Source organism: Leuresthes tenuis, unplaced genomic scaffold, assembly GCF_036924035.1.
Source record: "Leuresthes tenuis unplaced genomic scaffold, fLeuTen1.0.hap1 SCAF_3, whole genome shotgun sequence".
In the NCBI taxonomy this organism is placed as follows: Eukaryota; Metazoa; Chordata; class Actinopteri; order Atheriniformes; family Atherinopsidae; genus Leuresthes; species Leuresthes tenuis.
Genome location: NW_027325357.1, coordinates 2,297,647 through 2,311,985, shown reverse-complemented (window position 1 = coordinate 2,311,985; position 14,339 = coordinate 2,297,647). Strand labels below are relative to the sequence as shown.

General features: G+C 40.9%; 1 protein-coding gene across 6 annotated transcripts in view; it reads left to right on the top strand.

The window, feature by feature from the left end:
• LOC140302877 (plasma membrane calcium-transporting ATPase 1-like) overlaps positions 1 to 14,339 on the top strand; it is a 68,283-nt gene that overhangs the window by 31,511 nt on the left and 22,433 nt on the right. For 4 of the 6 annotated variants that reach the window (XM_072381397.1, XM_072381401.1, XM_072381396.1 and 1 more), the window contains exons 4-8: positions 2,632 to 2,829; positions 3,127 to 3,384; positions 3,744 to 3,869; positions 3,959 to 4,084; positions 5,839 to 5,874. In XM_072381397.1, the coding sequence (XP_072237498.1) occupies positions 2,632 to 2,829; positions 3,127 to 3,384; positions 3,744 to 3,869; positions 3,959 to 4,084; positions 5,839 to 5,874 (744 nt within the window). The remainder of the gene's footprint in view (positions 1 to 2,631; positions 2,830 to 3,126; positions 3,385 to 3,743; positions 3,870 to 3,958; positions 4,085 to 5,838; positions 5,875 to 14,339) is intronic. The other 2 variants (XM_072381399.1, XM_072381400.1) reach the window with 1 other exon arrangement.

Below are 14,339 nucleotides of genomic sequence, written 5' to 3'. Positions count from 1 at the left end.
AAAGACAGCTGGTGGATGAACCAGAGATGGAGGCAAAGACAGCTGGTGGATGAAGCAGAGATGGAGGCAAAGACAGCTGGTGGATGAAGCAGAGATGGAGGCAAAGACAGCTGGTGGATGGACCAGAGATGGAGGCAAAGACAGCTGGTGGATGGACCAGAGATGGAGGCAAAGACAGCTGGTGGATGGACCAGAGATGGAGGCAAAGACAGCTGGTGGATGGACCAGAGATGGAGGCAAAGACAGCTGGTGGATGGACCAGAGATGGAGGCAAAGACAGCTGGTGGATGAAGCAGAGATGGAGGCAAAGACAGCTGGTGGATGAAGCAGAGATGGAGGCAAAGACAGCTGGTGGATGGACCAGAGATGGAGGCAAAGACAGCTGGTGGATGAACCAGAGATGGAGGCAAAGACAGCTGGTGGATGGACCAGAGATGGAGGCAAAGACAGCTGGAGGATGAACCAGAGATGGAGGCAAAGACAGCTGGTGGATGGACCAGAGATGGAGGCAAAGACAGCTGGTGGATGGACCAGAGATGGAGGCAAAGACAGCTGGTGGATGAAGCAGAGATGGAGGCAGCTCCCACAGCACAGAGAACAGAAATGTTCGGTGTGGGACCAGATGAAGCTGCCTTTTGGCCACGGCGCTGTGGGCTGGCTGAGACGCCTTTTTGGACCTTTTGAGGTCCGTTCCTGCCTGAAGCTGGAAGTAATAAACATCTGTGACAGGTAATCGTGCAGCGATGTCATCTTAAAGTGCTTCTCCTCTGGGATGTTCACCAACAGTGAGCCGCTGTCAGATGAAACCCAATAAAACGTGTCGTATGGCTCAGCCGGGAGCAGAGCTCTGTGATGCAGTCTCTGTATTTAAGTCAGATGACAGTGTTAAAATGATCAAAACACCCTTTGAACTGAACAATGTGAGGAAACTTGGATAAATATGACTTTGACAGCTGGTGTATTTTTAAACCCGGATGTTTCCTGGCCTACTTAACGTACACTATACTGCGGCGGGGGGGTAAACGGGGAAAGTTTACCCCAGTCTGTCCACACTATTTCCAGCTGCTTGATTTCAGGGACCTTTTGTTGGTGTTGTTGAGTCCGTTGGATTTGATTCAGATGAAAACGCGGCAGCAGAGTTTTTACTTGTATTCAAGCTGAGGAGCAGCACGAATATAGTTGTAGTTTCACCGTTTTGCACTTTCTGCTCTCTCTGGTAACTCCATTAAAGATACTTACTGTGCTGTGAACATGTTTGGATCCAGAATTGAGATTCTGCTGAACTTCATCGCTGCTTTTCTTCTCTCACATCAGCTCTACTCTCCCATCTTTTATCCTTTCTCACTCATTTTATTTAATTTCATATCATCTCTTGTCCTCTTTCTCCTCATTTCTTCCCCTCTGATCGCACCAGTTCATGTCACCTTTCTCATTTTCGGGCACTTTAGCGTCCAGCTGTTAGCTTTAGTTGATGGATCGCCTAATTATCCGAGACAGACGAACATTAAGAGGCATTAATTAAAGCCTGTGAAGACAGAAACACGTCTGAGCTGATGTTCATGTGGACTGGCGCCATGCAGAGTGGGGCTTTTCACGTCTTTTTCCACTGCACGTGTCCTCTTTTCAGCACAAAGGCTGCGTTACGACCCACACGATGATGCACAGGCAGGTTTTACTCACAAATTTAAATAGTTACAGAAGATTAATTCTGTTTCCCTTCGCTGCAAACAGAAGTTCTGCTGCTGAAGGAAGTTAAACGTAAAGAAAAGCTGCAGGTTACCACTTTTAAATAGTTAATGGTGTCTTTTTAGACTAATGTGGATGTATGCCCCCCCCCCCTCCTGTCTCTATGGCGACAGTTGCTCGTGCTGTTTGGTCTTCAGCAGACCCGTACAGGTGAATACCAGCAGGGTTTCACTGCTGTGTTTTCAGCTCTTTCCTGGTTTCCACGGGGACGTGTAACAGCACCTCTGACCCACTCTGGGCTGATCAGGTGGTGCAGTGCTGATTATTGGCTCTGATAGAGCGGCAGGTTGAGTTTTGGTCAGTTCAGGCTGTGATGGAGTCATCACAAATGTCCAGGTGGGGCTCATAACCCACACAGCCAAGTCCTGGGCTCAGAGAAGAGAAAAAACTTCTCATCCTGGATACAAAGTTGTTATTTTGTTTTTGTGTGTGTGTTTTATATTATTTAATTTGTAGAATAGTTGGATTTTTCTTCCCTGCATCCTTTCACCTCACCAGGTCCCTGAAATGTAATCAGATGAAAGGAGTCTGCATCTGTGTTTATTTCACTCATCATCAGTGTGTCTGAGCATTTCCTCCCACAGTCCGAACAGCTGCACGTTAGCTGGTTAGCCGTAAGTTTGAGCCTCTGGGCTGAAGCCCTGAGAAGTATGGATGGATTTCCATACTCAGAGACTAGTGGCAGGTACAGATCTGCCATTTCCTAAATAAACCCCAGTGGTTTTAAGACGTGATGTGAATCAGTTGGTTATTCAGCTGTAAGGTTTGGTATATTTTGCAGTGTTTCAGGGTACTTAAAGGACAGATTCAGACGGACTTCCTGTTCTGTGACAGAGTTTCCTGGTCAGGTGAATTCTTGAAGGTGGTGTTCATTTGTGTCTGCAGGTCTGTCTGGAAACCCCGTCGATTTAGAGAAACGTCACACTGCGTTTGGAAAGAACTTTATCCCCCCAAAGAAGCCCAAGACGTTCCTGCAGCTGGTGTGGGAGGCTCTGCAGGACGTCACGCTCATCATCCTGGAAATCGCTGCCATCATCTCACTCGGTCTATCCTTCTACCACCCACCAGGAGGCGACAGTGAAGGTCAGTGCTTTCAGATAAACCCAGGGTACCTCATTTCTCATCTTTACTTACTTATTCACTCTTACACGATCGTGAGATTTTGTGCCTTTAGATTTATTTACTTTTTGTGTTTTTGCTTAATTTTTTACTCCTTAATGATCTAAAATGAACTGATTTACAGAATCCACTGTCATGAGGTTAATAATGTCCATAAAAATAAGAGCCAAACGTTAGCTTAGCTCTGAAAATCAGTTAGTTGATCTTAAATCTTAGACCTCGAAGGATGTTCTGAATTTCTTTCCTTTTCTTTCGGAGCAGCATGTGGCCAAGCTGCAGCAGGCGTCGAGGACGAGGGAGAGGCACAGGCCGGCTGGATAGAGGGTGCCGCCATCCTGTTCTCGGTCATCATCGTGGTCCTGGTGACGGCCTTCAACGATTGGTCCAAAGAGAAGCAGTTCCGTGGGCTGCAGAGCCGCATCGAACAGGAACAGAAGTTCACCGTCATCCGTAAAGGTCAGGTTATCCAGATCCCTGTGGCCGAGCTCGTGGTCGGAGACATCGCCCAGATCAAATACGGTACGGAACCAACACGCCAAACCAAAGCATCAAACATTAGAAATAGGCTGAAGAAAGCCAGGACAGTTCCTGCTCTCCGTCTCTTCTGCCCCTTAAACGTTTCTACCAGGTTAGACATCAGTGGTGCCCGACATGAAGGTTCCTGTTAATCAAGGTTTTGGGTTTCTGACCTCAGAGCTGATCCAAGATCATTCAGACCAGAGGGGAAAAGCTTTCACTCAAACACATCAACACCAGCGCAAAAGATTAATTTCAGTCAGCTGACTTTTTAAAACCATTTTATCTAAAGAGAACGAATGTTGAATGGATGACTGAGTGAAGTCTGGAACTCTGTGAGACCCTCTGACCTCTGCCTGCAGGAGACCTGCTGCCTGCTGACGGGATTCTGATCCAAGGAAACGACCTGAAGATCGATGAGAGCTCTCTGACCGGAGAGTCTGACCATGTCCGCAAGTCTCTGGAGAAGGACCCCATGCTGCTGTCCGGTGAGTGCCTGCAAACACGGGTTCAGCAGAGAAAAAGCCATGAAATGACAAAGATTTGGCATGACGCGACTCTTTGAATATCTCCTCAGGGACCCATGTGATGGAAGGATCCGGCAGGATGATGGTGTCAGCTGTCGGACTCAACTCTCAGACTGGCATCATCTTCACCCTGCTGGGCGCCAGCGAGCACGACGACGAGAAGAAGGTCAAGAAAAGTAAGATATGAGAGAGAAGCTGTCGCACTCGCCGCACAAACACAACTCGTGTTGTGAGGGTCATATCAGGGCCGTAAGTCTGAGGCGACGGGAAGGAACGCCGTGAATATTTCTGCTCCGCTGCTGGAAGAACGCAGATGGGCAATATTTGCATGGTTTATCAGCTTGTGTTGGTCTGAGGGTTTGCTGTCGTCCTGGCCGACTCTGTCACAGGGTAGAGCTCCTCCAGACTGGACTGATAACAGCAGAGCCGTTCGACTGCAGCCTTTTTACATGTCTGACTTCACTCTAAACACCAAACTCAGTCGGTGAATAAATGAGACCAAAGATGAGTTGTTCCTGCAGTTGATGAATTTTACATCCAAGTATCGGACCAAAAATGATTTGCTTCTACCAGAAACTCCTTCTTACAAACAGTTCAGTCCAGTCACTGCCAAGCAGACACAAAGAGTAACAGAGGTTTATGTTTATTACAAGCAGTCCTCTCTAAAATGATGTCTGCAGGTTCCTGCAATATAAGAACCGTCCTTCGCTGTCATTTCATTGGAGCTTTTGTTTTATGGAAACCGTAGAAAAGAAAAAAGGAGATGTGGAGATGGAGGGAACTCCAGGCTGGAGTCGAACGAAGCAAGCTTGGTGCACGAGTTCTGGTCCGGTTCAGAGAACTCGGTGTTGATTAAGAGGTGTTTGGACTTGGGATAGAAGTGAATCAGCGACTCGGTTTCACTGTGAACACGCAGCCACATGAAGGGACTCTGCATCATGGTCTCATTTATTTGCAGTAGTTTACGGCCACTTTACTGAACTAAAGATTACTCTGATGTTATTTAAAAATGCAAAACGTGCGCTGTGTTTACACACAGCTGCTTTCTGTTCCAAAGGAACCCTTCATAAAGTCCAGAAGACCCTCGTACAGTCTGAGAGCAGATTGATAAAAACCAGCAGGCTTCTGCAGTCGGTCTCTATTGCTTTTGATTTGCTTGTGATGGCGCTAACCCCCTTTTACTCGTCTTTTTCTTTACTTTGTTTTTGTCTGACCATTTGTTTTATTGGCTAAAGTTTGAGTTTGTCAGGCATTCATTGTGAACCGGCTGAATGTACCCGCTCAGCGGAGAGAGACACTCTCACAGTTTGGTGTCAGAATCCAGACAGAACACCTCAAAAGCACCTCAAATATTCACCTTCTATGATAAAATGCTTTGTTTCTCCAAAATATCTGAACCACTTTCCAGTGTTTTTACATCTCTTAATCCAAGCAGCAGACGTTTAAAGCTTTACACACAAGCTCAGATACAGTATATGTCATCGGACACATTTGGTCATAAACCAGAAAACTTGACAAATTTAGACAAGTTGGTGTTCGATGATTGTTTTAAATGGTAAGTTCAGGTCAGGATAACTCGGTCTGATGGAGCTTCTGTAGGATAAAATGTGGAAATGTGCTCGTAGATAAGAAAGCAAACCAGTACAGAGCGTTTGCTTTAATAGAGCAGTAGCACTTAGTTAGGTACTGAGTTTATACTCGGCTCCTCAGCTCAGTGGTGTAATAACAGAGTTTCACCTGGTGGTTCTGCTCAGTGGGAGGTTGGTGTCTCTCTCCTCTGACCCGTCCATTCCTGCCCACAGCACACACACGACACACACACACCTGTGGGTTTCACTTTGAACTTTGTGTTCTCCTTCAGTTTGATTTGATCTTATTTTTCCTTTGAGCCATCTTATCAGCATTCCACCCTCTCTCTCTGTCCGAACAGGTAAAAAACAAGGACCCCCCGAAAATCGCAACAAAGGTAACCCCTCCATTCATCCATCCGTCCCTCTCTGTCCCCCACCCTCCTGTTACTCACCCCCTCCTCACCCCATCCAGTTGCAGGAGGGGAGTGTCCAGTCCATCTCTCTCTCTCTGCTTTAAAAAGGGGGACGTTCTCTCGCCTTGCTTTACCTGTCCAAGGGTGCAACTCTCAACCTTCAAGTCTTTGACAGCCAATCACGTTCCACAGTTGCCGCCATGGGGTCTTTGCATCCACTGCTCAGTCCTGACAGCATTGATTAGTCAGCGACTGTCAAATGATCATCAATCAGAGTGATTTTCGATTGGATCACACAGAGATTACAGTGATGAGTTAATGAGATAACCAGATTACTAGGATGCTAGCAGAGTACTAACTACACAGCCAAAAAGGGCGAAAGAACTAACTAAATGGTTTTAACTCTGTTTCATTTGAAGGGTTTTATAGCTGTTGAATGATCATTAATTCTTCAAAAGTTGTTTTAAAGCACAAAATCATTTGATGCCAACTCCTCAAATGACTTTTGTTTTTGTGTTATGGGAACTGAGAATATTTGAGTTCTGGATTATTAAAATAATTTAAAAATCAGTGGAGCGGAGGCCCTTTTCCGCTGGTCAGAAACACAAACACCTGCTAATATTTGGCTTTTAAGTGAACTGGGAAAGCATTTAATCTGCATTCAGGCAGCTTCAGACAAGTCGGCATCAGTCAAAAAGTGTGGCCATGTTCGACCATCCTGAGTGTGATATTTCAGATGAGCACACAGAAAAGCAGCGTCGCTGACACTCAGGTGAGCGCTTTATCTGATCAGGAGCTGGGACGAAGTGCTTCTCAGCTTCCTGCCAGCAGACAGAGCTCCGTGACTTAACTGCTTCTGTACGAGTGCCACTGGTCAAAAATGTGTTTTAGGGTAAGAACGCCGGTGATTCTACTGCTTTGAGTCTCTCTGCCAAGGAAAGAAAACTTATATATCAACCAAGATGATTAGATTAATGAAAGCTGATCAAACATCTAAAGCATCAAAGCTTTATGAAAGGTGGAAAAACTGGTTTGTTTTAGTGAAACAGGAACCTGAGAGCACCACTAAGTGCCATTCATGTGCACAAACGTGCACAGACTGTTATTGAGCTCACGGACAGTGAGAGGGTTAGAGCAACACGTATCTAGTTTTAATCACTGTATTTACAAAACTTCAGGAACATTCTGTCTCTCACAGAGACCTGACCTCTGAGATGTCTTTACTTAATGCATGTGATGGCTGCTTGACTGTTCATGGCATCAGTTTATGATCCAAAATCAACCCAACTGTCCTCCATGTCTCATGTGAGCCAACACATGTCCTGCTTCCTCTGCAAGCTGCCTCAGAACACACAAGCACACACTCAGCTTCCCTCCTCCTGACCTCCTGTGGCTGTAGCATCTGTTGCTGACAGAATGCTTCTTGATGTACTGAGAAACACACCAAATCACACTTTTACACACAAAATAATCCTCTGATCTGCAGCCAGACGACCTCCACACGAACAGCCGAATCTGCACAAACCTTTTAACAACTCGGCTGCTTTTTTTTACCCCAGTTTGCTGCAAATTAAAAAGTTATACAATTTAAAATATATCAATGAGAAAAAATAAATGGAAAACTGTAACTCAGAGTTCCTCGGAGACCTGTTTCCAGGAGCAGCAGGCAGCTGCTTTCACACCATCCAAATGGGATTAAGTTGCTCTTGTGCCAGATCTCACTGCCTCCAACTCGTTTCATATTCAAACCACAAGGTGTTTCTGATACTTTTAGACTCTACTTTCTCTTAGTTACTCACTAAAAACAGAAGGCCTTCAAGGGCTTGCTTTATTTGTCTTATTTATGAATGAATCTGCCAATCAAACTGTCCTAAAGCTTCCAGTGGAAAACTTGTTCAGTGTCTCATCAAAAGCTACAGTTCCTCACAAATGATAACGATTCATTGAGATGCAACTTTATGGACCAAATGCAGTTCAAAATGGTTGATTCATGTTGAATTTAACTGGTAATAATTTAACGTGAATAGAAAACACAGCAGAGCAGAAGGATCTGAAACAAATAATGTGCTGTTAAGGATCTAAATCTGGAAAACGCAGCCAGTCAAATGTGGGGAAAAAACAACAACCAGCAAATAGTTTTTAAAAATGAATTCTGCTCTTAACAGTTGTTAGTCCTCATTAATTGAATGAATTCTGCTCTTAACAGTTGTTAGTCCTCATTAATTGAATGAATTCTGCTCTTTACAGTTGTTAGTCCTCATTAGTTGAATGAATTCTGCTCTTTACAGTTGTTAGTCCTCATTAATTGAATGAATTCTGCTCTTTACAGTTGTTAGTCCTCATTAATTGAATGAATTCTGCTCTTTACAGTTGTTAGTCCTCATTAATTGAATGAATTCTGCTCTTAACAGTTGTTAGTCCTCATTAATTGAATGAATTCTGCTCTTAACAGTTGTTAGTCCTCATTAATTGAATGAATTCTGCTCTTTACAGTTGTTAGTCCTCATTAATTGAATGAATTCTGCTCTTAACAGTTGTTAGTCCTCATTAATTGAATTAATTCTGCTCTTAACAGTTGTTAGTCCTCATTAATTGAATGAATTCTGCTCTTTACAGTTGTTAGTCCTCATTAATTGAATGAATTCTGCTCTTAGCAGTTGTTAGTCCTCATTAATTGAATGAATTCTGCTCTTTGCAGTTGTTAGTCCTCATTAATTGAATGAATTCTGCTCTTAACAGTTGTTAGTCCTCATTAATTGAATGAATTCTGCTCCTAGCAGTTGTTAGTCCTCATTAATTGAATGAATTCAACTCTTAACAGTTGTTAGTCCTCATTAATTGAATGAATTCTGCTCTTTGCAGTTGTTAGTCCTCATTAATTGAATGAATTCTGCTCTTTACAGTTGTTAGTCCTCATTTATTGAATGAATTCTGCTCTTTACAGTTGTTAGTCCTCATTTATTGAATGAATTCTGCTCTTAGCAGTTGTTAGTCCTCATTAATTGAATTAATTCTGCTCTTAACAGTTGTTAGTCCTCATTAATTGAATGAATTCTGCTCTTTGCAGTTGTTAGTCCTCATTAATTGAATGAATTCTGCTCTTTACAGTTGTTAGTCCTCATTAATTGAATGAATTCTGCTCTTTGCAGTTGTTAGTCCTCATTAATTGAATGAATTCTGCTCTTAACAGTTGTTAGTCCTCATTAATTGAATGAATTCTGCTCTTTACAGTTGTTAGTCCTCGTTAATTGAATGAATTCTGCTCTTTACAGTTGTTAGTCCTCATTAATTGAATGAATTCTGCTCTTTACAGTTGTTAGTCCTCATTAATTGAATGAATTCAACTCTTAACAGTTGTTAGTCCTCATTAATTGAATGAATTCTGCTCTTTACAGTTGTTAGTCCTCATTAATTGAATGAATTCTGCTCTTAACAGTTGTTAGTCCTCATTAATTGAATGAATTCTGCTCTTAACAGTTGTTAGTCCTCATTAATTGAATGAATTCTGCTCTTTGCAGTTGTTAGTCCTCATTAATTGAATGAATTCTGCTCTTTACAGTTGTTAGTCCTCATTAATTGAATGAATTCTGCTCTTTGCAGTTGTTAGTCCTCATTAATTGAATGAATTCTGCTCTTAACAGTTGTTAGTCCTCATTAATTGAATGAATTCTGCTCTTTACAGTTGTTAGTCCTCGTTAATTGAATGAATTCTGCTCTTTACAGTTGTTAGTCCTCATTAATTGAATGAATTCTGCTCTTTACAGTTGTTAGTCCTCATTAATTGAATGAATTCTGCTCTTTGCAGTTGTTAGTCCTCATTAATTGAATGAATTCTGCTCTTTACAGTTGTTAGTCCTCTTTAATTGAATGAATTCTACCCTTTACAGTTGTTAGTCCTCATTAATTGAATGAATTCTGCTCTTAGCAGTTGTTAGTCCTCATTAATTGAATGAATTCTGCTCTTTACAGTTGTTAGTCCTCGTTAATTGAATGAATTCTGCTCTTTACAGATGTTAGTCCTCATTAATTGAATGAATTCTGCTCTTTACAGTTGTTAGTCCTCATTAATTGAATGAATTCTGCTCTTTACAGTTGTTAGTCCTCATTAATTGAATGAATTCTGCTCTTTACAGTTGTTAGTCCTCATTAATTGAATGAATTGAATGAATTCTGCTCCTAGCAGTTGTTAGTCCTCATTAATTGAATGAATTCTGCTCTTAACAGTTGTTAGTCCTCATTAATTGAATGAATTCTGCTCTTAACAGTTGTTAGTCCTCATTAATTGAATGAATTCTGCTCTTTACAGTTGTTAGTCCTCATTAATTGAATGAATTCTGCTCTTTACAGTTGTTAGTCCTCATTAATTGAATGAATTCTGCTCTAAACGGTTGTTAGTCCTCATTAATTGAATGAATTCTGCTCTTAACAGTTGTTAGTCCTCATTAATTGAATGAATTCTGCTCTTTGCAGTTGTTAGTCCTCATTAATTGAATGAATTCTGCTCTTTGCAGTTGTTAGTCCTCGTTAATTGAATGAATTCTGCTCTAAACGGTTGTTAGTCCTCATTAATTGAATGAATTCTGCTCTTAACAGTTGTTAGTCCTCATTAATTGAATGAATTCTGCTCTTTGCAGTTGTTAGTCCTCGTTAATTGAATGAATTCTGCTCTTTACAGATGTTAGTCCTCATTAATTGAATGAATTCTGCTCTTTACAGTTGTTAGTCCTCATTAATTGAATGAATTGAATGAATTCTGCTCCTAGCAGTTGTTAGTCCTCATTAATTGAATGAATTCAACTCTTAACAGTTGTTAGTCCTCATTAATTGAATGAATTCTGCTCTTTACAGTTGTTAGTCCTCATTAATAGAATGAATTCTGCTCTTTACAGTTGTTAGTCCTCATTAATTGAATGAATTCTGCTCTTAACAGTTGTTAGTCCTCATTAATTGAATGAATTCTGCTCTTTACAGTTGTTAGTCCTCATTAATTGAATGAATTCTGCTCTTTACAGTTGTTAGTCCTCATTAATTGAATGAATTCTGCTCCTAGCAGTTGTTAGTCCTCATTAATTGAATGAATTCAACTCTTAACAGTTGTTAGTCCTCATTAATTGAATGAATTCTGCTCTTTGCAGTTGTTAGTCCTCATTAATTGAATGAATTCTGCTCTTTACAGTTGTTAGTCCTCATTAATTGAATGAATTCTGCTCTTTACAGTTGTTAGTCCTCATTAATTGAATGAATTCAACTCTTAACAGTTGTTAGTCCTCATTAATTGAATGAATTCTGCTCTTTACAGTTGTTAGTCCTCATTAATTGAATGAATTCTGCTCTTTACAGTTGTTAGTCCTCATTAATTGAATGAATTCTGCTCTTTACAGTTGTTAGTCCTCATTAATTGAATGAATTCAACTCTTAACAGTTGTTAGTCCTCATTAATTGAATGAATTCTGCTCTTTACAGTTGTTAGTCCTCATTAATTGAATGAATTCTGCTCTTAACAGTTGTTAGTCCTCATTAATTGAATGAATTCTGCTCTTAACAGTTGTTAGTCCTCATTAATTGAATGAATTCTGCTCTTTGCAGTTGTTGGTCCTCATTAATTGAATGAATTCTGCTCCTAGCAGTTGTTAGTCCTCATTAATTGAATGAATTCAACTCTTAACAGTTGTTAGTCCTCATTAATTGAATGAATTCTGCTCTTTACAGTTGTTAGTCCTCATTAATTGAATGAATTCTGCTCTTTACAGTTGTTAGTCCTCATTAATTGAATGAATTCTGCTCTTTACAGTTGTTAGTCCTCATTAATTGAATGAATTCTGCTCTTAACAGTTGTTAGTCCTCATTAATTGAATGAATTCTGCTCTTAACAGTTGTTAGTCCTCATTAATTGAATGAATTCTGCTCTTTACAGTTGTTAGTCCTCATTAATTGAATGAATTCTGCTCTTTGCAGTTGTTAGTCCTCATTAATTGAATGAATTCTGCTCCTAGCAGTTGTTAGTCCTCATTAATTGAATGAATTCAACTCTTAACAGTTGTTAGTCCTCATTAATTGAATGAATTCTGCTCTTAACAGTTGTTAGTCCTCATTAATTGAATGAATTCTGCTCTTAACAGTTGTTAGTCCTCATTAATTGAATGAATTCTGCTCCTAGCAGTTGTTAGTCCTCATTAATTGAATGAATTCTGCTCCTAGCAGTTGTTAGTCCTCATTAATTGAATGAATTCTGCTCTTAACAGTTGTTAGTCCTCATTAATTGAATGAATTCTGCTCTTTACAGTTGTTAGTCCTCATTAATTGAATGAATTCTGCTCTTTGCAGTTGTTAGTCCTCATTAATTGAATGAATTCTGCTCTTTGCAGTTGTTAGTCCTCATTAATTGAATGAATTCTGCTCCTAGCAGTTGTTAGTCCTCATTAATTGAATGAATTCAGCTCTTAACAGTTGTTAGTCCTCATTAATTGAATGAATTCTGCTCTTAACAGTTGTTAGTCCTCATTAATTGAATGAATTCTGCTCTTAACAGTTGTTAGTCCTCATTAATTGAATGAATTCTGCTCCTAGCAGTTGTTAGTCCTCATTAATTGAATGAATTCTGCTCCTAGCAGTTGTTAGTCCTCATTAATTGAATGAATTCTGCTCCTAGCAGTTGTTAGTCCTCATTAATTGAATGAATTCTGCTCCTAGCAGTTGTTAGTCCTCATTAATTGAATGAATTCAACTCTTTACAGTTGTTAGTCCTCATTAATTGAATGAATTCTGCTCCTAGCAGTTGTTAGTCCTCATTAATTGAATGAATTCAACTCTTAACAGTTGTTAGTCCTCATTAATTGAATGAATTCTGCTCTTTACAGTTGTTAGTCCTCATTAATAGAATGAATTCTGCTCTTTACAGTTGTTAGTCCTCATTAATAGAATGAATTCTGCTCTTTACAGTTGTTAGTCCTCATTAATAGAATGAATTCTGCTCTTTACAGTTGTTAGTCCTCATTAATAGAATGAATTCTGCTCTTTACAGTTGTTAGTCCTCATTAATTGAATGTGTGAGAGGTGACGTCAGTAACCTGATGGAACCACCATCCTAATACCATCTGTGCAGGAGGAGATTTGTGTCAGTGTTTGATTTCCATTTCATGATGTGTGAAGTTCTGCTGAACGTTTGAGATCAGATGGCAGCAGCTGTGGGACGTTTTGCGGCTGAAGCGGGGCTCAGAGTGGAAGTCGCACCCTTGCAGTGTTGGTGGGCCACAGCACCTGTTCTGTTTGTGTATCCTCACGTTGTTTGTTTTGGCTTTTTTCCTCTCATTTCTCTCACTGTTGCCTTCTTGCAGGATGTTGCTCAGGACTTGATGTGGTCTTGTATTCACTGTTTGACTCTCTCCCTCCTCTGTTCCTTCCTGTCTTGCTGAGGTCTCCTGCAGCCTGTACAGCTCTGCAGCTCCACCACCTCCTCCTGTCTCTCTGTTGTGGTTCTGCATTGCTGTTGTAATTCCATTTTTTGGGGTGATCCTTTAAGTTCATCTTTTGCTTTTTATTTTGGTTGTTAGACATGCTCTGCCCGCTGTGCGTTCTCCCATGGTTCAGTGCTGCGCCTGTTTACACTTCTGTCGTTGGTCCGTGGGTCTCAGTCCTGTTCGTGTGAAGCTGTGTCACTTGGTTCTATGTTGTGGCTTGTCTTCAGAGTGGACCATGTGCATAAAGCTCCACAGCTTCTTGGTTTGACACATGACTCATTCCCACACACATCCAGAATGTTAAATGTCATGTTGAGGTCATGTTGCTGTGAAATGACTTCCCTTCTGGTGAAATTCTGTGTGGTGAATCATTTTCAACCTGATGAAACTCAGAGTGAGGCGGCGACAGCAGAGGGAAGACTTAACTCTAAGATTGGTTTTGGTCCAGCATCCACACATTTTTGAAGCTCCCTGCTCCCTCTGAGGATGTTTTCCACAGAAACATCCAACAGAAGCTTTTCATGTTTGTCGTGGTCAGAAGTTTTATGTGCAACACTTTTCATTAACAAACTGTTCAGACTGCTTAGAGACATTAGCAGAGTAAAAGGGAAGAATTCAGAAGCATGTTAGTTGAGTAAAACGACATCATTTTAACCTGCTGCAGAGCGGGCGCACGTTCATGGAAGCTATCGTACGTGAATGTTGAACAGCAGCCTGCAGGACCCCCTGAGTGTTGGTGCCATGCCAACATAATCCCAAAAATCCAAACTAGTTCAGCTGCGAAAATAAAGTTAAAATGTTCAGAGTTAAATGAACAGTTTCTCTCATACAACATGCACTAGCTTTATGCTAGTTATTTTAGATTAAGTAGATTTCTACAACTTTCTTTGCTGAACCAACAGACCTCAGTATTAGTCACTGGTTTAGAATGGAAATAGAAGAATTTCCATGGGTTGGACAGAGTTTTCCTCGTATGTGGAAACCTCTCAC